The following is a 26,182-nucleotide window of genomic DNA, read 5'->3' as shown; positions in this document are numbered from 1 at the left end:
TTCAAAATCCTAAACAATCCAGTCTTCCATGTTCCAGGGAATATAAGCCGAGTTTAGTCCCTCTTGGCATCCTTGGATGAGATCAATTAACTTGACAGGGACTATTGATGAATCATTGACTCTAGGCTGGCAGTTCTCATATAGAAAACGTGAGCCTCTTCATTTCAGTTTGATGTGCCCAAGCCAGGAATGTTCTGATGACTCTATTATAATATGATATATTATCATTTTCCCTTTTTCTCTTTCCCTTCATAGCCGAGATGCCCAGGCAATTCCCAAAGATAGCACAGACAGAGGAAGATGAGCAAGTTCGAATTATAGCGGAGAAGGTGTTTGCTTCTGCTCTGCGTGAAGAGGACACCAAGGATGCCCTGTCTCTGTTTGATGTTGCCGAAGATTGCCCAATTGTTAAAAAGGAGGCCAAAGAGAGGGAGCTACAGAAGGAGATTGCTGAGCAGCAATCAGAGACCACAGCGAAGAGGTCTGTCCTTAACTGTCCAGAAGTGGTCACAGTTGCATTTAGAGCAGTTTGACCTTGTACTAGTGATGTTGGGCAGAAAGCTCATTGCTTATGCATTTTCAAAGGGGTATTACATAGCAGATCCAGGCCATTCAGCCCTTGGTGCCTGTGCCAGCTCTTTGAAAGAGCTATCCAATTAGTCCCACTCCCCTGTTCTTTCCCTACAGCCCTGTAAATACATTTCCCATCAAGTATTTATCCAATTCTCTTTTGAATGGTGCCATTGAAACTGCTTCTCCTCCCTTCCAGTCAGTCCAATCCAAATTGTCATAACTCACTGCATGTAAACAAATTCTTCTCCTGTCCCCTCTGGTTCTTTTGCTAATTACCTTAAATCAATGTCCTCCTGTTACTGACCTTTCTGCCAGTGAAAACACATTCTCCCAATCTACCCGTCAGAACTATTCATAATTTCGAACACATATTATATTTCACCTTCCCCTTCTCAGTTTTAATGCAAACACTCCCAGTTTCTCTATTCACTCAATGTATGACACAGTATAGAGGCCCTCACTCTGTATTTAATCCTGTGCTGTTCCTGCCCTGGGAGTATTCATTGGGACAGTGTAGAGGGAGCTTTACTCTGTTTCTAACCCATGCTATACCAGCCCTTGGAGTATTTGATGGGGACAGCATAGAGGGAGCTTTACTCTATATGTAACCCGTGATGTACCTGTCATAGGATTGTTTGATGACAGTGTGGAAGGAGCTTTACTCTTTATCAAACCACATGTTGTGATAGCTCTTGGAGTGTAATGGAAGCTTTACTCTGTATCTAACCTGTGGTATATCTGCCCTGGGAGTATTTGATGGCACAGTGTATGGGGAACTTACAGAGTCTAGGGTTTTGGTAGCTGATTAATTCTCTAAATCCCCATCTGAGCTGTGGGGCAGAGTTATGACTCTTGTAGCTCAAACCATCTTTTCCTCTCTCCCTCCACATGAAAAAGGAGGATAAAAGTAAAGGGTTTACTTTTATTTGACAAAATAAGTTACCTCAATTTTTTTTTATTATTACCCTCCACTACTTTTCTTCAGCCCACAGTTCCTCTGTGCTCACTGACCTTCATTGGGTCTCAAATTGTCAATGCCTCAATTTTAAAATTTTCATTATTTTCGAATCTGTCAATGGTCTCATCCCCTCCCTATCTCTGTGATGTCCTTCAGCCCTACAATCCTCCAAGTTATCTGCACTCATCTAATTCTGGCCCCTTGGGTATTCCCAGTTTTAATTACTCCACCATTTGCTGCTGTACCTTCAGCTACCTGGGTCCTAAGCTATGGAATTCTCTCACTAAGTCTCTTTGACCAAGCTTTAGGTGGCCTGTCCTAATATGTGACTTGGTGTCCAACTTTTTTTGTTTGCTAATCGTTCCCGTGAAGTCCCTTGGAATGTTAAAGGAGCTACATAAATGTTGGTAACTGTGTTTGTTGGATTGTCTTCTGATCCAAGCTTGATTTTTTTCAGTTGAGTTTTCAACAAACAGCTTTCTGCAAAGTATCTGAATATTGCAATAATTTGGAGACTTCACTTTTACTTGTAGCAGCTTTCCTTTTGGATGACAGAAGGCCTGAATCATATTCCTATTTCTCTGTGAACTTCTCTTTTTCAGGAAGAAGAGCCTGAGGTTGATACGATCCCATTCGTTGTCCTTGCAGATCCCAGCTTCCGATGTGACTTTCTCAGTGGATTCCCCATCCTTGACCCCGCAGACACCCGTTCAAAGTATTCCTTTGTTTGGAATACAACTGCCCTATGACGTGCCTGAGTTTCAGCGAGTGACCATTACTGGAGACTACTGCGCAGGGGTAATGAACACATCACTACACTCAAACATGCATACGGCTACGAATTGGGAGCAGGAGTAGGCCATTCGGCCCCTTGAGCCTGCTCCGCCATTTAATAAGATCATGGCTGTTCTGATTGTAACCTCAACTCTACATTCCTGCCTACCCCCAATAACCTTTCACTCAAAGACCTCTGCCTTTTAAGGAAGATGGTTCCAAAGGCTCATGACCCTCTGAAAGAAAAAATGTCTCCTCATCTCTGACTTAAATGGGTGACCCCTTATTTTTAAACAGCAACTCCTAGTTCTAGATTCTCCCACAAGAGGCAACATCCTCTCCACATCCACCCTGTCAAGACACCTCAGGATCTTATATGTTTCAACCAAATTGCCTCTTACTCTTCTAAATTCCAGCAGATACAATAGCCTGTCCATCCTTTCCTCATAAAGCAACCCTTCCATTTCAGGTATTAGTCCAGTGAACTTTCTCTGAACTGCTTCCAAAGCATTTATATCCTTCCTTAAATATGGAGACTAATGCTGTACACAGTACTGCAGAAGCATAACCTCCCTACTTTTTTATTCAATTCCCCTCACAATAAACAATAACATGCTATTAGCTTTCCTAATTACTTGCTGTACCGCCATACTAACCTTTTGCGGTTTATGCACTAGAACACCCAAATCCCTCTGCATCTCAGAGCTCTGTAATCTCTTAATGTTTAGATAATATGCTTCTTTTATATTTTTCTTGCCAAAGTGGACAATTACACATTTTCCCACATTACATTCCATTTGCCAGATCTTTGCCCACTCACTTAACCTAACTATATCCCTTTGAAGCCTCCTTATGTCCTCTTTGCAACTTATTTTCCTACTTATCTTTCTGTCATCAGCAATCATACCTTCGGTCCCTTCATCCAAGTCATTTATATAATTGTAAAAAGTTGAGGCCCCATCACTGATCCCTGTGGCACACCGCTCGTTACATCAGGCCAACCAGAAAAAGACCCATTTATGCCAACTTTCTGTTTCCTATTAGCCAGCCAATCTTCTATCCATGCCAATATGTTATACTCTACACCATGAAATTTCATTTTCCACAATAACTTTTGCTGTGGCACCTTATCAAATGCCTTCTGGAAATCTAAGTACAGTACATCCACCCTTTATCCACAGCACATGTTACTTCTTCAAAAAAACTCCAATAAACAGGTTAAACATGATTTCCCTTTCACAAAAGCATGTTGACTCTGTCTGATTACCTTGAATTTTTCCGAAAGCCCTGTTATAACATCTTTAATAATAGCTTCCAACATTTTCCCTTTGACAGGTGTTAAGCTAACTGGCCTATAGTTTCCTGCTTTCTATCTCCCTCCCTTTATTGAATGAAGGAGTTACATTTGCCATTTTTAAAATTCTCAGCTTTTGCTCCAGTGCCTTACCCCTCCCTATCTCTGTAATATCCTCTAGCCCTACACCCTTTCAAGATATTTGTGTTTCGTCAGTTCTGGGCTCTTGAGCATCTGCCATCAATGGCCAGGCTTTCAGTTGCATGGGCCCTGGGTTCTGGAATTCCCTCCCTAAATCTCCCCATCCCTCCTCCTTCTAAGACGCTCCTTAAAACCTGAAATAAAAACAGAAAGCGCTAGAAATATTCCAGGTCGGGCAGCATCTGTGGAGAGGGAAACAGAGTTAACGTTTTGAGTCGAATATGACTCTTCTTCGTGTCGAGTTCTGAAGAAGAGTTAATTCTTTGACCAAATATTTGTTCATCTGTTAAAATCTCCATACGTGGCTTTGTTTGATAAAGATCGATAGATTTTTGGTATTAAGGGACATGGGATAGTGCGGGAAGGTGGAGTTGAGGTTGAAGATCAGCCACGGTTTTATTGAGTAGCAGAGCAGGATCGAGAGGCAAAATAGCTTACTACAACTTCTATTTCTTATGTTCCTATGAACTGAAATTTGCATCTTTGTTATGTCATGAATAGAGAATAACAATTGTTGCTTTAAATGGGGATTGTGCACCAGAAATTCCAAGGGATGATCACACATACTGCCATCCAAACTGGCAGACTGCAGGTTCAGGCTAGAACATACAGTCCAATTTATTTATAAGTAAAAAAAATTATGAGAACTCATCATGTAACCAGCAACAGACATCACTCTTAAAATATTCCAAAATATAGCAACAGTTCCAAATTCAAAAGCTTCCAACTGCATTTGATAAAAAAAACTTTGGGTCATTGGCTGCAAATGGCTGGAATGGAAGGTAGCACTTGGGAATGTGGAGTAACTCGTAGGTGAATATGGGGGAAGTAAGCAGGACAATGGAGTGAGCGAGGGGGAGGCAGAGAATGACTGAGTGGGGTAGCTCACAACGGTGACCAGAACTGATGCAAGTAGGCACAGTTAAAATTGGCTGGAATTCTGCCAGTGTTGAATAATTGAGCTTTTAACCATATGTTCTACTCAAGTAGACGAGACAGATGTTTGATCGGTCAGCTTAGAAAGAGAATCAAGGCATCTAGTTAACCCTCCCTCCAATCCACAAATCCAATATGCATTAATATCTCAAACTGAACTGATCACAGCATCATGAAATCTTCTGAGACAATTAACTGATGAATACAGGCAACACTTTCAAATTACAAAAAACATATACCCCCTCCCTGCCCCTTTGGGAAAGCAGATATCTCTGTGAGCTGTGATAACCAAAAGAACAGAAGCCATAGTACTATCCCATAATAACACAGACCCAGCCATTGGTTTAGTCCAAGCAGTTAGATCCTACATTCAGAAAGTTAATTGATTATTTTAACAGATCTTTTCTCTTTATTATTCATGTTTGATTTCATTTCATTTTGCTCATTGTTCCCACCTTAGATCTAATTTAAGGTTAGTCCAAGAGAATGAGACATGGACCGGGATTTTCCGGCCCTGCCCACCGCCAGGATCTCCTGGTCCTGCCGAAAGTCAATGGACTTTTGGCTGACCCGCCGCGTCCCCCCGAGCGGATCCTGCCATGGCAGGGCCGGAAAATCCCAGCCATAGCCTGTACCCCTCCCAGGCTCTCCCTCACCTTCCTTTAGTAAATCTGGAATTAAAAAGCTAGTATCAGTAATGGTGACCACAAAGCTGTTGAATTATCATAAAAACCCATCTGGTTCATTAATGTCCTTTAGGAAAGGATATTGGCAAATCTTACCCGCTCTGGTCTATTATGACTCCCAAGACCTACAGCAATGTGGTTGACTCTGAGATGGCCTAGCAAGACAGTCAGCTCATCACCACCTGCTCAAAGACAATTATGTATGGACAATAAATGCTTGCCTTATCAGTGATACTCACATCCTGCGAATGAATAAAAAAAAAACACTTTGGTTGGGATTTTTTGGGCTCCACTGTGGTGGGACCCACCGCGGGAGATTCGGCAGCCCAGCCAAAAGTCCATTGACTTTCAGTGGGACCGGATGATCCCAGAGGTGGGCGGGTGTTGAAAATACCACCCTTTGCCTCTTCTTCCCCCTATCCCCACTACCAAAATCCTGAAAATTATTTTGATAAAAGTGTTTTTAATGCATTCTTTTCTAACAGTTTAACATTTTTTCACACCCATTAGTCTAAAAGATCCCTTCCTGCAGACTGTGTAATGGACATATTTTATTTACAAATTTGCACCTATCAATTTAATAGTTTTAATCTCCAGTTAACTAGCCACAGTGCACAGCTCAATTATTATTTTTTCTGTACAAATCTGATTAGAGTTTCTTAGTGTAATATAAAAGAGGGTAACAATAGAAGTCAATAAGTTGGAATTGCATAGAATTTTTCTCACTTATTCAATCTTGGGATGTGAGTGTCACTGGCCACGCCAGTATTTATTGCCCATCCCTAATTGCATCAAGATGAGCCGCCGCCTTGAACACAACTGAGGTATCTCGGCCATTTCAGAGGCACTGTGTCTTCTGCCAATGCAATATGGCCGTGCAAAATGGCCACTGATACTTATCTGCACATGCACAGAAATCCAATGATGTCACCGCCAGAGCCTACAGCCTGGAACTCAGAGTAGCAGAAGAGGGAGGGAAGAATTTGCACTAAAATCTTTTCCTTGTGAGATATTTTACTGCAGTCATGTTGGTGAGTGTTCCTAAACTCACTATCCCAGTAATGTAAGTGTATTGTGGGTTGCTGTGTGTTAGACGACGTGATTCGTTTCCAAAATCAATCAGTGTCAGTCCAGGGTAGAAATTCAAGACATTCTGTCCTCCTGCTACCAGTGATGACCGCGCATGCACCCTTCTGCACATCGTCCCCTATAAATATGGCAGTTGTTAATCCAAGCCTGCCATCAGCATACAACAGCGTATGCACTGCATTGGCAGCAAACACAGCCTTCCAGAGGGCAATTAAGTGTCAATCACATTGCTGCAAGTTTGGAGTTGTATGCAGGCTCAGACTAGGTAAGGCCAGCAGGTTTCCTTCCCTAAAGGTCATTTATGAATCAAATGAGGTTTTATGACAACTCAGTAGTTTCAATGCTCATCATTATTTTACAGCACAGAAACAAACCATTCAGCACAACAAGTTTGTGCTGGTGTTTATACTTTTTATATCCCTTCCCACCCTACCTCCTCTCACACTATCAGATCATTGGACAATGCACTCAGGGTTTAAAGGCCAGTGGGCCTGGTGGGGCTTGGAAGATTGGGGGAGGTGAGGATTTGCAGTTCAGGAGATGTTGAGAAAGGAGGAATTAGGTGTAGAAGACAAGTCTTGATTTTGACTAATGTAGAAAGGAGGAAGAGTTGTGTTGAATAGCCTAATAGGTTCCAATACTGTCTGACCCAGATCACCGTGGAGGACTATGAGCATGCTTCTAGAGGACTAGTAAAAGCCTTGTTCATTCGTAGGAAGTACATGCGTCTTGCCTACCAGCTATTCCCCAGAACAACAGGACAGTACCTACAATCAATCGAAAATGATCAGTGGCTAGAGGAAGATGAAGTTCTACCAGGTAAGAGTGTGTGTGCCTGAGTGTGCATGTGTGCACGCGTGTATGTGTGTGTGTGCGTGTGTGTGTGTGCGTGTGCATGTGTGTGGCATGCACCCGTGGGGGTGCCCTTTAGAGGATTTTTATGTGTTTAAGTGAGACTGTTGGTGCATTGCAGAGTATATATGTATGTTTGAGTATATGTATTTCAGCGAGCATGTGTTTTTTGTGTATATATTAGAGCAGGCTTGAACAACCTTTTCAAGTGGGTGGGGGGGCACATTTCAACTTTTCCTCACACACAGGGGGCCAATGACCAAATTTCAGAAAGATAATGTTTGGCACAACATTAAACATGCATTTCAAAAAAAAGCCGGCATATGTAAAGAAACAACTTGCTGAACAAAAACGAAATCTCAACAATAAATTGATAATTTTTAAAAATATGTAATAAATAAAGATGACCATTAGAGTGTGAAAGGGTGAGAATGTGTGTGTCCAGCTCAGTTCCGGGCTCAGGGTGCTCACTCACTCACCCTCATGCCCTGTGAGTGTGCCTGTTGGTGTGTGGGTGGGAGGGGGTTGAGGGTGAATGAAAACCCTGAGACTGAGCCTATCAGCAGCAAACGTGGGAGAGAAACAGTCTGTGATTGGAGGAGCAGTACCCTGCAGAAAGCTTCAAACTTACTGACCCGTCTTACCGGCCTTTACACCAATCGATCTGGGGGGGCCATGCAGAGGGACATCTGTGGCCTACGAGCCGTGGGCTGGACAGGCCTGTATTAGAGGGTCTTTATGGGTAGGATTTTACATCCTGCAGGCAGGGGCGCGTGCCCGACCCGATCGGGTGTAAAATAGCACGCACTCGCGACGATTCGGTCGGCAGTGAGAGTTGGCAGTGCGTCCACTGACAATTATGAGGCCTATTAAGGCCCTTAATCAAATAATTGAAAGCTATTTTTCATTGCCCGTCCAACCTTACGATTGGCGGTCGGGTGAATCGGCCAGGCGGCCTTTGAATTTTTTATGAAACCTCATCCATGGGCGGGGTGAGGTTTCTAGCAGTAATTTTTTTAAAAAAATAAACATTTTTACACATAATTTTTAATATGTCCCTGTTCATGTGACTGAGTCACGTCTGGAGACATGTTTCTCTCTTTTTAATCTTCATTTTTGTTTCCACAATTTTTCAGTTCTGTGCCCTCGGGAGTTTTCAGGGCCCGATCGCGGGTGGTGCACCGATTCCTGGTCACCCCCGGTCCCGGCTGCTGCGCCTGCTCGATGAGCGGAAAATCCTGCTCAATGTGTGCAAGTCAGAGTGTCCGAGTACTGGGGAATATGTATGCGTGTTTGAATGTGTATTTCAATATGCGCCCGTGTATTTTTGAGTGTATTTTAGAAGGTGTTTATGTGGATGTATGTCTGTGTGGAGCAGGGGTTAGGGCACAAGCCAACTGCCAATCTATTTAAAGATCTTTATTGTGGCAGAACCCCAGTCAGTTTAATCCAGGCCCATTAACCATTTAATAAACAATCATGCTTCATAAAACTCAGGAGTGACTTTGACACGAATAAATTTAAAATAACAGCACGTAAGAGGGGTTAGTGTTTATCAGCTTCTAGTTTTAATCAACGAGATACTCCTGCAGGATTTGATGCAGAAGAACTTTAAGTAACTGAAAAAACTGACAAGGTCCAACAAAACTGCTCAGTTCAAGTGTCTCCAACTCGCTGAACCTCTCTCCATATCCCTCAAACCTGTCCATCCACCGTTTCTCTATATTCCAGAGATCTCAGGGGGCTGTGAGCAATGGTACCTCTATGCTCTACAGCAACCCAGGTATTCCTATTCCCCAAGCACAAGTTGGCAATGTGCAGCAGTACAATGAAATTGAAAGCATCCTGGCACTTAACTGAATAGGCCACGCGCTAGAAGAAAAATGAAGGGGAATGTTGGTTGTGACCTGGAAGAAGTATGGAGAGGGGGAGGGGCGAGGCCATGAAGGGATTTGTAAACAAGGATGAGAATTTCAAAATCAAGATGTGGTTTAGCCAGGGAATATTCGAGGGAATACACACCAAGTTTATGCAGCCTCTCCTGGTAATTTAATTCCTTAAGTATAGCATCAGCTGTCATTACTGTCTGATACGGTTACACTTTGGCAAGCAACGAAATGTGTCTTGTGTAATCAAAGCACCCTGGAGTGTCAGGTCAATGTCAGTACAGAGCAGGGAGTGACAGTGAGCTATCAGACATCTATTGACTGTAATGTGGTCAGGAAGAACAGGTGACTTTGGACCACTGAATTTTATGGCCTGCCCAGGGGGGTGGGTTGGCAGGAGTGGGGGAGCTGTAATAACAGGTGCCATTGCCAGCAGTATGCTTCCGGTGCCTGCCCACCTGTCCCTCTGCAACTTTACCTGTGGTGGGGCAGGTGTTGGGAGGCTTGCCCATGCACCAATTGAGGTTCTGAAGTAGCCAATTAATGACCACTTATAAGCCTTCTCCTGCTGCTGCTGGGGTTTTACCCACAGCCAACTGCCCAACCTGCCACGTTTTACTGGGCAGACTGGTGGCAGGGCAAAGGGGGCTCCCTCCTATTCAGGTCTCCTATGCCCTTTGGAGGCCTCCCCCAAGGTATCCACCTCCCACGTTGCTACTCACCACCCCCCCCCCCAACCCTGTGCACCCTGACACCCCCACACTACCCTCGCCTCTCCCTCACTGGGGCTTGACAGCCTGGCCCTGATCGCTGTGATTGGCTAATAACTCGAATATCATTGGATCTTGTGACTACCAGGTGGTCTTTTTTGAGCATCTCGCAATTCCAATCTCCCTGAGTTGTGGTTAGAATTTCTGGCTGTTGCAGGTTCTGGGGATTCTTGGTTTTTATGAAACAAAGGTATGTTTATCATTGGCTACACTATTAATGGACATAGTTAATTGCAGCTAACTGTTATGTGCTCACATTGAACAGATTCCCATCCACCTCCCAGAGATGGCGAGGATCCGTATGACCTCAGTGATGCTCCAGACAATCTGGAATATTTGATGAGGATGAAGGAAGGAATCATCTTTGTTTATGAAAATAAGGAGATGCTGGAACTGGATGAACCCAAAAGTCTTCCTTACCCGGATATGCAGACCTTCACATTGGACCTCAACCATGTCCTCGCACTGATTGCTGATGGACCCACGTAAGTTCTGTTCCTGTGAAGATAACAGGGAATCAGGGAATTGTTGGAACATGCAACATCTTTTCACCAGAGGTTACTTCTTTTTGAAAGATCGGAAAATGTTACCCTCCTGATCAGGGATTTTGCAATGTGGGCGGAGTGCTCAGTGTTAGTATACAGTAGGATAGACAGGGCAGATTGTTCTGGATTAGAATACTGAAGCAGTCCATGTCCAAATGCAGCAAGTCCTGGACAATATCCAAGTATGGGCTTACACACTGCTACCACTGTTCATTAGTGGTGGAGGGAGTGAATGTTTGTGGAAGGGATGCCAATCAAGCGGGCTGCTTTGTTCTGGATGGTGTCAAGCTTCTTGAGTGTTGTGGGAGCTGCACTCATCCAAGCAACTGGGGAGGATTCCATCACACTCCTGACTTGTGCCTTGTAGATGATGGACAGGCTTTGGGGAGTCCCCTCCAACCCACTTACGACCATCTCCAACAAGAGAGAATCTAACAATTGCCCCTTAACATTCAATGGCATTACCATCACTGAATTCCCTGCTATCAACATTGTGAAGTTACCATTAACTAGAAACTGAACTGGACTAGCCATATAAATACTGTGGCAACAAGAGCAGGTCAGAGTTTGGGAATCCTGAATCTGGCGAGTAACTCACTTCCTGACTCCCCAAAGCCTGTCCACCATCTACAAGGCACAAGTCAGGAGTGTGATGGAATCCTCCCCAGTTGCCTGGATGAGTGCAGCTCCCACAACACTCAAGAAGCTTGACACCATCCAGAACAAAGCAGCCCGCTTGAATGGCATCCCGTCCACAAACATTCACTCCCTCTACCATCGATGAACAGTCGTAGCAGTATGTAACATCTGCAAGATGCACTGCAGAAACTCACCAAGGTTCCTTAGACAGCACCTTCCAAACCCATGACCACTACTATCTAGAAGGCCAAGGGTAGCAGATACATGGGAACACCACCACCTCGAAGTTCCCCTCCAACCCACTTACCATCTTGACTTGGAAATATACCACCAGTCCTTCACTGTCGCTGGGTCAAAATCCCGGAATTCTCTCTCAAACAGCACTGTGGGTGTCCCTACACCACAGGGATTGCAGTGGTTGAAGAAAACAACTCATCACCACCTTCTCAAGGGCAGTTAGGGTTGGGCCTAGACAGCGATGCCTGCATCCTGTAAATGAATTTAAACAAAGGCTAGACAGGGCAGATTGTTCTGTGTTATTATGCTGTAGGATAGACAGGGTGGAGTGCTCTCTGTTATTATACTGTAGGATAGACACAATACACAGTGCTCTGTGATAGTTTTTTTTAGCTGGAAGTTGCCATTGCCCGGCACTGTAGTGTGAATGTTATCTGCTACTTGTCAGCTGAAGTCTGGATTTTGTCCACTTCCTGCTTTTGGCTGGCATGCATGCTCTGCTCATCATCAGAAGAGTTTTGAATATAGCTGAACACAGTAAATTCAACAGTTAACAGCACCCATACTGATAATAAATTAGGTCCTTTATTTAACATTGAAGGTGTCTATTGTGGATTAAGAACTTGCCTCTTTTCATCATATTATTGAAAGTAACTTATGAACCTGGTTGAATTCATCAAGCCCAACTAAATTGACTCAAGATTATTTTTTCAATTAAAAGTCTAGAGCTCTAAACTAAAGAGAGAGTCACAGAGTGCACCATGAAATTTCAGGGAGGTAAGCTCTTCCTCTCCCAACCCATAGTTGTGCACTGAGCAATCGAGGAAGATGGCAGGAGACTGGGTGCAATGGGTTAATTCTAAATTAAGGTTGAACGCTTAAAAAAAGAAAAAAATAGTGTTTTATTTGGATCGTTCTTTCTGGGGTCAAAAGTTGATTTGTGTAAGACGGAATTTCAATCGAATATCTGAATCTTCCAGATCTAATCAAGCTCCTTTCACAGGAAGACTTATTGCCATCGGAGGCTAAACTTCTTGGGATCAAAGTTCTATTTGCACGAGATGTTAAACGAAATGGCAGAACTCCGGGAGCTGAAGGGTGTACCCCATCGGGATTTCTACAATGTCAGGAAGGTAAAGCAACTGTAGAGCTAAAGAGGAACATTATTTCCCACAGCATTATCTGGGGCAGTCGTAGAAAAGCTGTTGTTCCCTTTCATTGAGACTGTGTTCCCGCAACAGTTGTGGCCTGTTCTGAATATAAGATGGTCACCAATAAATGCAATTGGGAATTCAGGATAAACTTCTTTATCCAGAAAGTTGTGAGGATGTGGAAATTGCTACCACAGGGAGTAGTTGAGGTGATGTATTACTGGGATAAGGTGTTCCATTCCAATCAGTGAGCCACATTCAGTACAATTTGACATGAACAGATAAGCCCAGTATTATTACAGGTAGTGGTGTTGCCATAGCCAATACACTACTCTGGATTAGATACATTTAAGAGGAAGCTAGATAAACACATGAGGGAAAAAGGAATAAAAGGATCTGCTGATAGAGTGAAATGAAGTGAGTTGGGATGGGACTTGTATGGAACATGAACAAATGGGCTGACTGACCTGTTTCTGTAAATACTTTATAAACCTATAAAAATCTCTAGCTTGTAAATACCTGTTTCAATAAAAATCTGGAACATGTGGAGTTTTTAGGAGGGAGAGCTATCCTAATTGAAAAATAACTCAAAAGTGCCATATGCTTTCCAGGGCTCTCAAGCTGTGTGTACAAACAGCTCATTTGTCAAATTATTTCAGCTGATGTACTTTGAATTGAATAGAACGTTCTGCACCTAAATACCTGAATGGGGAAAGTCCAGTGGTTTGCCCATGGCACATTTTTATGTCCTCCAGGAATTGGATTCATAGGCCTCTATTTTCTCCTACAGATTTTTACCTTTTGTCCAGGTTTCAGAGGCATACAGGAAATGTAGATGGAATGTAGCACCTTATGAATTTTTTTTCCTTGTTACAAGCTTGAGTTTTCTAGTTGTTAATCACAAAATTATTTCTACCTGTCTCTATCCTTCTTCTGATTTTGCAATCGTCTCTACCACCTTCTGTTATCAGTTGTCCTAAATAGACAAACTTCTCTACTTGTTCCAGGGTGACACCATCTACTTCAATCTTCAGTCTAGTTTCTTCTAATGTAATCCTTTTAATTGCCATTGGTTTTGTCTTTTTGGTGTTCATACTCATCTGTGGAAGAAAACAGAGGCCTTTGAAATGTGGATGCTAAGATGCATTTTTAAGTTCCATATACAGACCATAAGACAAATGAAGAGGTGATTGAAAGTGCAAGAGCAAAAAGACCTCTAAAAAGTGAAATCCAGAAAAGAAAATGTCAGTATTTTGGCCATTTGAACAGAGCTGAAAAGCACAGAGATCTCTTCTAGACGGCAAATTGGAGGGCAGCAGTGTTGTGGCATGGCAGATGACATATGCCAGGCAGATCAAATCCATGAGGGAAACTTAATCACGCGGTCACAACTGTTTTGCAATTTGTATTTCATTTTGAGATGTGTGCCCTGAATTCAGAAGTAATAAGACTACCACGACTTCAGAGGTTTTTTAGAAAAATAAATTAAACATTTATTAACAAATGAAAAGCTTTCCAGTTCATACAAAGGTCTACAAGTTACTACTATAATATCTCCTAAAACCCCTAATTAATCTGGCTCCCAGTTACACAGTAAGGATGTGATTGCATTGGAGGGGGTGCAGAGGAGATTCACCAGGATGTTGCCTGGGATAAAACATTTAAGTTATGAAGAGAGGTTGGATAGACTTGGGTTGTTTTCATTGGAGCAGAGAAGACTGAGGGGTGACCTGATCGAGGTGTACAAGGTTATGAGGGGCATGGACAGGGTGGATAGGGAGCAGCTGTTCTTCTTAGTTGAAGGGTCAGTCACAAGGGGGCATAAGTTCAAGGTGAGGGGCAGGAGGTTTAGGGGGTTGTGAGGAAAAACTTTTTTACCCAGAGGGTGGTGATGGTCTGGAATGCACTGCCTGGGAGGGTGGTGGAGGCAGGTTGCCTCACATCCTTTAAAAAGTACCTGGATGAGCACTTGGCACATCATAACATTCAAGGCTATGGGCCAAGTGCTGGTAAATGGGATTAGGTAGGTAGGTCAGATGTTTCTCACGTGTCGGTGCAGACTCGATGGGTCAAAGGGCCTCTTCTGCACTGTGATTCTGTGGTACACTTTCATTAAGGCAACAGTTAAAACAAATAGATTTAAACAGACCCAGGCAAAGCAACACAATACCCTGGACAGTGGAATTCTCAGCTTCGGTTCCTGTAGACAGCAACTTGATCCACAGAGGCTGGAGGCTTTTCACACTTGTGTTAGATCTTAGAATGCCTTCTCATCTGAAACATAGCCTCATCTCCTTTACACACGTTTCTCCCTTTTTAATGCAAATTCTATTGTTCTGATATGGAACATGTTTTGGAACTTTACCTTTCTCATAAATTAATCTTTTCATAGTGTTCATATTATCAATAACCTTTGGGAAAAATAAACATACTGTTTGACTTTGCTTCTTCTGGCTAGGTGTAACATCCTACCATCTCTTTGAAATTCAAACTACCCTAGTTTATCTAAAAATGCATATTTTCCTCGCACCTCACATTCTAAAACATCAGCCGTGTTTACGTATTTAGCATTTCAAACCTAGCCTCTTTTTGATAACTCAAAGCTTCCAGACCAGCTGTCTCCAATTCAATTAAATCCACAGACACATACATAGGCCGAATTTTCGGGTCAGCGAGCGGGGTAAAGGCCCACTTGCTGACGCGTAAAATGATGCGCGGTGACGTCGGCCGTGCGTCCCGACGTCACCACTCGTCATTCAGATTTTCAGTTCGGCGGGCGTGCAGCCGACTCAGGTGCGTACCCACCGAACTGTCAAAGGCCTATTAAGGCCATTTAAATATAAACTAAAACAATAAACTGAGCTGCCCGTCCAACCTTAAAGTTGGAGGGCAGGTGAAGAGCCCAGGCGGCCTTCGCATTTATCATGAAACCTCATCCACGGGCGGGATGAGCTTTCATGAAGGTATTTAAAGTCTTATAAACATTTTTAATAACATTCATAGACATGTCCCAGCTCATGTGACACTTTCACACGAGGGGACATATCTTAAATTTTTTTTTCTTCTTCATTAAAATTTTCAGAACATAAACTAATCTCCCTGAGGCATACACGAAAGAGTGCAGTCTCCAACTCAGGCAACAACCCTCCCTGCCTGCACAGGGAGTGCTCAGCGCTTCCGGGCAGGCATCACACTAGGCAGGCCTTAATTGGCTTGCCCACATAAAATGGCAGTGCCCAGCCGATTGCAGATGCCAATCGGTTGCATGCCCACTCCCGCCCAAGCCCCCCCGATGGGGAGAAAATTCTCCCCACACACACAGAGAAACTATCCAAAACCCACTATTACCTTATCTTGTCAATAAATCACAATAATATTATGAGAATTATTATATTTTCACAACAAGCAGAAAGAGGGGTCGAGCTAGGAGTAGTTGGATGACGGACATCACAGAGTGGTTGCAGATGAGCTACAGTGAATGTGTAAGGATAGCACAAGACAGATGAGCATAACGTGCCATGACAGCAGATCTCCTCGTGAGAGTAGCTACAATCAGCAGCAGCAGCAGCAGCAAGAATCAGACACGCCTAAAGAAATAATCCTGCCCAACAGCACCTTCTCAGTGCAACTGGAGATGGACAATAAATGTCGGCCTTGTCAGCAATGCCCACAACCCAAGAATGAATTAAAAAGAAAATTTCCCTCGTTCCTGGTTGAACTTGGAGGTACTGGGATTATATCTTGGGGATCAAGTTTCCAGGTGACCAGTTTATCCTAGGACATTGAGGGGAATAAGCAAAGAATTTGAAATAAAGTTATTATGAGGGTGGCAGGCTGATGTTTCTAATCCAATAGGTATTAATGTAGGGTCAGATCTATTACTGATTATCTGTGTTTAAGGAGGAATTCCTACATTCTATAAGTGACTGTAATCTGTTGTATTCTCTTTTCTACTCTTTATCTAGAATCAATTAAAAATAGAGACTTGCAGCTGTCATGACCTCAGGATGTCCCAAAACCCATTAGAAAATTTCAGTTTGGCATCAGCTATGTAGCAGCCCTCTCACCTAGTTAAGAAGCTCATGGGTTCAAGTCCCACTCCAGAGGCCTGAGCACAAAATCCAGGCTGACACGCCCATTGCAGTACTGAGGGAGTGCTGCACCATCAGGGGGGCAGTGCTGAGGGAGCATTGCACCGTCGGAAGGGCAGTACTGAGGAAGCTCTGCACCATCAGTGGGGTAGTACTGAGGCAGTGCTGCACTGCCGGAGGGGAGTACTGAGGAAGTTCTCTGCTGCTAGAGGGACAGTACTGAGGCAGTGCTGCACTGTCAGAGGGGCAGTACTGAGAGAGCATTGCACTGTCATAAGGGAGTGCTGAGGGAGCTCTCTGATGTCAGAAGTACAGTACTGAGGGAGTGATGCACTGTCAGACATGCTTTTTTTCAGATGTAATGTTAGCCCAAAGTGACCATAAAGATTTCAAGATCTATGGAGCAAGTGCAGTCAGTTTAACTGGTTATTTATCACATCGCTGTCAGTGAGACCTCATGTTATCCACAACTCAGCTCTTTTATTACTGGCCTGTGCCCAAATTAACTTCTAATCCCTTTATATTAACCCAGAGACATGAACCTATATCTGATATGAAGTAAACATGTCTTGGATTTGCTGGATTTATATTTAGACTCGATCTGCTGACTGTCTCTGTGTGTAAACACTCCATGTGTCACATTCCAGGATGGAAGTGATAGAAACAGTGAACAAACAGAACATTTCAACCCTTGTAGTAAAGAGGAGAGAACCTGGGGTTGAACCTGATATTAACAGCTGATATTACATGTAACTCCACTACTGTGTCCATGAAGGGTTTAAACCTATTTAAGATAAAAAGGAAAAGACAGCATTTAAAATAAAAACAGGAGATCCAGATTTATTTATTAACACTAACACACAGCATGACTTCAATGCCAAGTTGAAGCTGAAATTCTCGGAATGGTGAGATGGCTGAGTGTTTTATATTTTCATCATTAGCAATAACGGGAAGAATTGAACTTGTGGAATCTCACCTACACAGATGGGGAAATGAGGGCTATGCCACTCCTCCAGAGAAAGGGAAAGGGGGATAAGACTCTTCTGCACAGAGAGTTCAATGTGAACTGTGCCCCTTCTACACAGAGGTGGAAATGGGGACCAGACTCCTTCTACAAAGAGGGGGAAATGGGGACTGTGCTCCTTCTAGAGAGAGGGGTAAATGGGGATGAAGACTCTTCTTCACAGAGGGGGAAATGGGGACCAAGCTCCTCCTACAAAGAGGGAGAAATAGGGACTGTGCTCCTTCTAGAGAGAGGGGGAAATGGGGACTAAGAGGCACAAGATCAGAGAGGGGAGACTTTGGCCTGAGAGAGACAGGGACTGAGTGAGTATATTTGGGAATTTGGTTCAAAGTGGGAATTCAGTACATAGGGGGAAAGGAGGTGCTTTAGGTAAGGTTTACTGCAAGAAGTAAAGTGTGCTGAGTGGGGAGTTTGGTGAAGGAAGGGGAAGAAGTGCTTTCTTTTTTTTTCTTCTGCTCTTTCAGCCTGCAGTATCTGATTTCCACTTTAGGGCAGCAGGAGGAGCAGGTAAACCAGCAACAGGTATTATTAGTTTTAACAGTATTGTGATACTATATTGTTTATCAGTATTGTAAAGTTTACTGGTTGTTGGGAAGTGTAAGCTTTATTAATTATAATTAATTAATTTGCAATTAATTAATTAACATATATTGGAGGTGGCAGGGCAGGTGATGGGCTGCGATTGAGGGATGTGGGAGATTCTGGATGCTGGTGTGATCCAGGGCAAACACATCTGCAGTAAGTGTTTGCTGCTGCAGGAACTTCAGCTCCGAGTTATTGAGCTGGAGACCGAGCTGCAGACACTGCGACATATCAGGGAGGGGGAAAGTTATCTGGACACTTTATTCCATGTCATGTCACGTCACGTCACGTCATGTCATGTCGTGTGTCATGTCAGGAAGCGGTCACACCCCATTGGATGGAGTTTTTTGATTTGGTCAGTGGTCAGGGACAGGAAGGTGTGACTGCAGGTGAGGCAGGTAAGGGGACCCAGAGGGCAGGAGTACAGGAGCCTCAGCCCTTGCAATTGTCCAACAGGTTTGAGGTTTTTTCAGCTTGTTTTGATGAGTGGAGGCTGCAGGTGGATGAGGTTGCTGGCCATGGCACCATGGTACATGAAGTCATTCAAGCGGGGGGAGTTATAAGGAATGTAGCGATGGTAGGGGACAGTATAGTTGGAGGGATTGACACCATTCTCTCCAGCAAAGAGTGTGAGTCCAGACGACTGTGTTGCCTGCCTGGTATCTGTTCAGGGCTGGAGAGGAACTTGCAGTTGGAAGCATCTCAGAGAAGGTTTACCAGACTAATACCTGGAATGGGTGGGTTGTCTTATGAGGAAAGGTTGGACAAATTAGGCTTGTATCTGCTGGAGTTTAGGAGAGAAAGAGGTAACTTGATTGAAACATATAAGATCCTGAGGGGAGTTGACAGAGTGGATGTAGAGAGGATTTTTCCTCTGGTGGGAGAATCTAGAACCAGGGGTCATTATTTAAAAATAAGGGGTCATCCATTTAAAAAGGAGTTGAAGCGAAATGTTTTCACTCAAAGGGTCATGAGTCTTTGGAACTCTCTCCCTGAAAGGTGATGGAAGCAGAGTCTTTGAATATTTTTGAGGCAGAGGTGGATAGTTTGTTAATAAGCAAGGGGATGATAGGTTATCAGGGGTAGGTGGGATGCAGAGTTGAGGTTACTATCACATCAGCCATGATCTTATTAAATGGTGGAGCAGGCTCGAGGGACCAAATAGCCTACTCCTGCTCCTGGAAATAGGAATTGTGCCGCTTCTATACAGAGGGGAAGTGGGGACTGTGTCCCTTCTACAGAGATGGAGAAATGGACACTGTACCCCTACTACACAGAGGGGGAATGGGGACTGTGCCTCTTCTATACAGAGGGGGAATGGGGACTGTGCCTCTTCTACACAAGGGGGAAATAGCCACCGTGCCCCTTCTACAGAGAGGGGCAAATGGAGTCTATGCCCCTTCTATATAGAAGGGGAAATGGGGACTGTGCCCCTTCTATACAGAGGGGGAAATGTGGACTGTGCCCCTTCTACAGAGAGGGACAAATGGAGTCTGTGCCCCTTCTATATAGAAGGGGAAATGGGGACTGTGCCCCTTCTATACAGAGGGGGAAATGTGGACTGTGCCCCTTCTACAGAGAGGGACAAATGGAGTCTGTGCCCCTTCTACACAGAGGGGGGAATGGGGACTGTGCCCCTTCTACAGAGAGGGGGAAATGGACACTGTGCCCTTTATAAACAGAGGGGGAAATGGAGACTGAGACACTTCTTTACAAGGGGGAAATGGGGACTGTGCCCCTTCTACAGAAAGCGGAAATGGGGACTGTGCCCCTTCTATACAGAGGTGGAAATGGCGACTGTGCCCCTTCTACAGAGAGAGGGGGAAATGGGGTCTGTGTTCCTTCTACAGAGAGGGGGAAATGGAGACTAGGACACTTCTATACAGAGGGAGAAATTGGACTGTGCCCTTTCTGCAGAGATGTGACATTGGGGACTGATCCTCATTTCCAAAGAGGCAGAAACGTGGACTGTTGTGGCATTGTATGCACGCCAATGCAGACAATGACATGTACCTTTAAGAAGCTACATAGTCACATCACTATGACATCACCGCGTATGAGGCTGGAGGATAAAAGTTACAGCCTCCATGTTAGATGTTCGTTATTGCCTTTGATCTCTACTGCAGACATTCACTGCTGTCTGTGACTCTGTACCAGTTAAACTTTATGTATACCTTGTGAGTCAGGCACATAGTCAAGTTATCAGCCTATGTGCAGTAATTGTGGTTTGATTTAGTGGGGGGTAATGTAGCATTAAGAATAATACTTGTTAGGGAAGATCACTTGGTCTGTAGTAACCAATAGGAGAGTAGCGTGGGCTACCTTATCAGTCAGTGATAGAGTTGGAGTTGAAAGCACACTGAGTATATTGTAAATAAGCTTAATGTTTCCACCCAAGAAGTGTCTGCAGATCAACTCTATTTTTAATAGTACAACTCGGCCACCATACAACACTATGTCACTGTTAGGACCCAGGCTAGATGAACGCCTGTGAAGAGCTGTATATCTTGTAGCTAATAATAAACTTTATGTAATTGTGTTTGACCAGAACCCTCATCAGCCTCAATATCTTGCTTAGCATAGATAGCATAGGAACAGATCCCTTGAGGTTTACATCAAGACCCTCAACATATATGGTGGCAGCAGACCATAAGAGACCACAGCATGGTTGGCAGGGGTCGTCCCAGCAGCGAAGATCATTTCTGAAGATACCAAAACACAAGGCAGAAGACTACTTAAGCAGCAACACCAACCGTAGTGATTCCAGTTACCCAGCTCCAATCCAGACTCCTTGAGGGAAGGACAGACCATAAGTGCAGCGCTTTAAGGGAAGTCACTCACTGGGCACCTCAGTCTGGCTGCTTCGGTTTAAAAACAAAAACAGTCCACTTCTTCAACACAAGATCTTGGCATCCAAAATCAGGCACAGAGACTAATTCCCACAGACAGTCGAGTTCAGAAGCAAGTGAAGACCTCACTCCAAGCTCAGTGGTTTGGGCAGCAGGCTTTGTTTTATCTGAATTTTGAGATCAGCTATTTGTAAGCCACCCATCCTAATGGTGATTGCTAGAGTGTTGAGTTTGTTTAAAAAAAAATACAAATGTACCCCAGGCTGAGAGGGCCAGAAGAGGCAAGTTCCAACAGCTCTTGGTAGAGTACAGCACAACTGTCGGTTGGCTCCGTCATTTTGTTTTCCGCCATTTTTTTTCAGTTCTGGCGCCAAAACCAGCTTTCCTGCTCTGACAATCGAGGCGTGGTAGCAACCCAGCAGAATAAAACAGCACAGCTTCAATACTCCAACAGAAACAACAAGCAAGACAAAATCTCTGCAATCTAAAGTTCTGCAATTTAAAATTCTTTCTTCTTGTTTCAAGCCAAACTAGAAGAAGCCAAGCATCTAAAATGCTACTTTTAAAATATACAGCAAAAGGAGTAGCCGGCTCTTTCCCTTAGCAGCACTCTGTTATGAGCCCACAATAACACATTGTTGCAGCATCTATTCTCCAATAGCACAGGGACAACAGACAGACAGCACATGCAATTCTCATCCAGAGATACAGCACTCAGCACTATATTTGTATAGCACCCAGTGCAGCCAAGAACATCACAATGGCAAATAGAGATTTGACAATGAACTGATACGCAGGAGATCTTCTAACAGAATTTCAACTCTTTAGACAGAAGATGCGCTTACATTTAATGGACCAGCAGGTACAGGAACAAGAGAAAAAGGACGCCAAATTACTAATTGCTCTTGGCAACGAAGATCTAATGTGTGTAAACTCGTCAGGTCTATCTGATGAAGACCAAAAGGACCCCAATTAAAATCTTCAAGCTCATTGAAAATCAATTAAAGGTCTGAGTTAACTTTAGAATTCACAGACTATAGTTCATGTCATACCGACAACAGCCAAGTGAAAGCATCCATCAACTTATAGACAGGTGCTGGTGCAAAGGAGCCAAATGCGACTTCAATGCCGCTGACCGTGCAGAGAGATTAATGGAACTTGTCATCACCTCAATGCCCATCAAGTCTTTCAGGAAAGCACCACTAGACACAGCCAAAGGTTACTCAGTAAATACACTACTGGACAAAGGTAGAAAATTTGAAGCATTAATGGCTGGCAAACAGCACCGTCAAGCCCTTGATCACAAATCTATCATTGCCACAGTAACCAAAACATCAAAGACACCCAAAACCTGCATGGGGTGTGGTCTTACACATTTACCCAGGCAATGTCTAGCATTTTTTGACATGTGCAAAATATGCTTCACCAGAGGGCATAGGGCAAAAATGTGTCACAAAAGCAACAAACCAGACATACCCAAAGCACAAACCTCACAACAAGGAAGGATTCCACAACAATCCGACACCAATGACAGCTTCAGGGCTCATCCCACAAAATGTAAACATGTCAATGAAGTGCAAGCTACCCCCAATACACCACAGTGTACATACAAATCCAGGCCAAACTGTACATATTGTCAACTTCACTCACCATGCGGATGGAGTCAAGCAAGCTGAAGTATTTACCACTGTAAACATTAAGTATCCGCAAAACTATGGACAATATACTATATGTGCAAAAATCAATAACAGTGCAAGTGCAAACATCTTACCATTGCATGTTCTCAACATCACATACATGGGACAATGGCACGGTGTAACCCAGTCAATATCTGACAGGCTTACTGCCCACAATGGGTCTGACATCCCATGCATGGCACCATCACAATACAATTCCAATACGGAAGATCCGAGTGGACACCGGAGATTTTTTTTATGTTGTGGAAATCAGTGGTCCGGCAATCATTGGTCTGCCAGCATGCAATGACATGCACATGGTTACTATCCACGACGTGGCAGAGGCCACTATCACCCCATAGGAAAGCACCAAAATAAGAATTGACTCCACAAAGGACCTTACAGCCTTGCACCCAGATCATTTTGACACTATCAGAAGCTTCAGGGGTGACACAATGCTGCACTTAAAGGACAATATGCAACCCAGCATTGACCCACCTAGGAAGTGTAGCATCTCTATCAAGACAAGCTGAAATCATAGCATGGTCTGCAGTAAAATTATCCAGAAAGCTGAGCACCATACAGACGGGTGCAATTCTGTCACCTGCGTACTAAAGAACGATGGTTCACTACGTTTATGCCTGGACCCGAGACGCCTCAACATGACCCCAAAGCAATGTTCTCACAAACTCCCCAGGAACTGAATCCCAAGTTTGCGGGAGCCTGATACTTCTCGAAATTGGATGCCAAGAATAGTTACTGGTCCATCCATCTGGCACCAGCATCACAAGAGCTCACCACTTTTCTTAGCACTTTTGGATGGTATTGCTTCTTGCGCTTACTGCTTGGGCTCTCGGTGAGCCAAGACATGTTTCAACAACACATGGACCACATCATGGAAGATGTGCCCAAATGCCTGTGCATTGCTGACGACATAGCAGTCCTTGGCAGCAAAACATGACAGCGACCTACGCATGCTCATGGAGACAGCCAGAAAGCATGGCCTTGTTTTTAATAGTGCCAAATGCCAAATCAATGCGAGCCAGATCAATTTTTTTGGCTCCATCTACAACTCTGAAGGCGTTCAGCCAGATCCAGCAAAAATGGAAGATGTATATAAGATGCCCACCCTACAACAAAAAGATGACCCCCTTGGGTTTTTTAAGTTTCTATCTCCATACGTCGTGAGCTTTGCAGCCCAAGTTTCCTTAATCAGGGACCTCCTCATATGCTTTACGTATGGCAAGAGGACCGTCCAGCATATTTTTCAGAGTTTCAAGCCCATGTGTCTTGCAATACTATGACCCCTCCAAACACACTATACTCAAGGTGGATATGTCACAGGAGGGCATTGGTACGTGCCTAGTACAGGACAACAAGCCTGTAGCATTTGCCTCAAAGGCTCTTACCTCTGCACAAGTCAATTATTCTAACAATGAATGCAAAACTGTTGCGTTAGTATTTGGCATCCAATGCTTCCACATGGTTCACGGTCCAAACAGACCACAAGCCGCTGGAGATGATTTGCTAAAAACCCTTCACCAGCGCATCACCATGGCTCCAGCGTCTACTCGTGAAAATTCAGGGCTATGACCTTGATGTCCAATATAAAGCAGTCTCTAAAATGATAACCTCTGACACTCTGAGTAAGTTACCCAACCCAGCCAACAACAAAGATGTGCCTCTAGACCTCTATGTGTACAATATCGAATATGAGGTGCAAGACAATCTCCATGTTGACTTTGTCAAGCTGAAAAGATACAACAGGCCACCCAGTTGAAGCAAGTTATTATTACAGGTTGGCCCAATCATATCACGGATGTTCACAAAAGTGTCCGATCATTTTGGCACTACAAAGATGAATTGGGCATCTCCAGAAGCATCATCAATAATCAAAGGAAAGCAAGTCCTCATAGCGCAGGGAATGCATCAAACTATGTTAAGTCACCTATACGTCGGACACCTGCTAGCAGAATGAACATAATGCCTTGCCAGAAAATCGGTTTATTGGCCAGGTATTAATAAGGACATTGACAAATTGACACAGATGTGCCATACCTGCCAAATGTACCAACCACAGCAGTTCAGAGAACCATTGTTATCACATGAAATGTCCCAAGGTCGAAAATAGCCACTGATTTATTTCATCTTGATGACGAAGATTATCAAATTCCTTTTCGTTTGCCAGGTCAAGGATACGAGCAACTTTACGTTGTTGACACGCTCACCACAATTTTCAGCATGTCCAGTGTGCCTGAAACCATCATCTCACACAATGGTCCTCGATATACCCTTTCCAGGACATGCGTACAAAATGGGGTGTGAAAAACGTCACATCTTCCCCGCACTAGCCCCAGTCCAACGGGTTAGCAGAACAGACCATCAAGACAGTCAAAGCAACACTCCTAAAGTGTAAGGCAACCAAGCAAGATTTCTGAATCGCTGTGTTCAATCTTCGAGATACAGCACAGGGAGACGGTCCACCCTCAGCTACGAATTTGATGGTTTGGGAGGCAAGTCCTTACTACACTCCCATCCCATTTACTCCCAATCCAGATGGAAGCTTATGATATGCTACGAGAAGGGAGAGAGAGGATGTCCCAACAGTATGACCAGAGAGCAAAACCATTAGCACCGTTAAATGTAGGTCAAAGAGTGTGCATACTGGATCACCAAATAAAGACGTGGGTACAAGGGAAAGATACTGCGAAAGTGCACAAAGCTATGGTCATACGAGGTTGAGATGCCAAACGGACAGTTCCTCAGAAGGAACCATTGGCACATTCGCATCGTGTATGCTGCACCACAGACGGATCACACTGACCATGACTCAGACACAGAGAGTGTTATTTAAGTCAGAGGACATTACAGGTACCAATACTAAGACAAGATGATCCCACAATGAACAACCAAGAGACAAAAGCTGTGAATGCACAGCCACAGTGCACAGTAACACCCTGAAAACTACATGAGTGCAAGATACGGTCACGCCATATGTCCACCAAAACATTATCTTCATGCGTAAAGACTCTATACCGTCATTCAATCTTGTATTGTCTGATACGTATGTTCTCACAAAGTTTTTCCTTTACTCAAATGGGAAAAGGGGGATGTTGCGATATTGTATGCATTCCAATGCAATGTACCTTTAAGAAGCTACATAGTGACATCAGTATGACATCACTGTGTGTAAGGCTGGAGAATAGAGGGTACAGCCTCTATGTTAGATTTTCACTATCACCTGCGATCTCTACTGCAGATGTTCACTACTGTCTGTGAATCTGTACCAGTAAAACTTTATGTATACCTTATGAGTCAGGCACATAGTCAAGTTATTAGCCTATGTCACTGTTAGGACCCAGGCTAGAT

The 26,182-nt window shown here is 43.8% G+C and overlaps 1 protein-coding gene across 7 annotated transcripts in view; it reads left to right on the top strand.

Annotated features, from left to right (window-relative positions):
* The window catches only part of LOC121283268 (AMP deaminase 3-like), a 57,677-nt gene that overhangs the window by 9,022 nt on the left and 22,473 nt on the right, over positions 1–26,182 (top strand). For all 7 annotated transcript variants that reach the window (XR_005944220.1, XR_005944221.1, XM_041197656.1 and 4 more), the window contains exons 2-6: positions 256–481; positions 2,134–2,329; positions 7,165–7,330; positions 10,285–10,504; positions 12,444–12,573. Coding sequence is in view for 5 of the 7 variants with exons in the window: in XM_041197654.1 (XP_041053588.1) it covers positions 256–481; positions 2,134–2,329; positions 7,165–7,330; positions 10,285–10,504; positions 12,444–12,573 (938 nt within the window). In the remaining 2 variants the exon portion in view is untranslated. The remainder of the gene's footprint in view (positions 1–255; positions 482–2,133; positions 2,330–7,164; positions 7,331–10,284; positions 10,505–12,443; positions 12,574–26,182) is intronic.

Source organism: Carcharodon carcharias, chromosome 10 (assembly GCF_017639515.1).
Source record: "Carcharodon carcharias isolate sCarCar2 chromosome 10, sCarCar2.pri, whole genome shotgun sequence".
NCBI classification, from domain to species: domain Eukaryota; kingdom Metazoa; phylum Chordata; class Chondrichthyes; order Lamniformes; family Lamnidae; genus Carcharodon; species Carcharodon carcharias.
The sequence above is the reverse complement of the archived record's forward strand: the minus strand, read 5'-3'. Positions and strand labels throughout refer to the sequence as shown.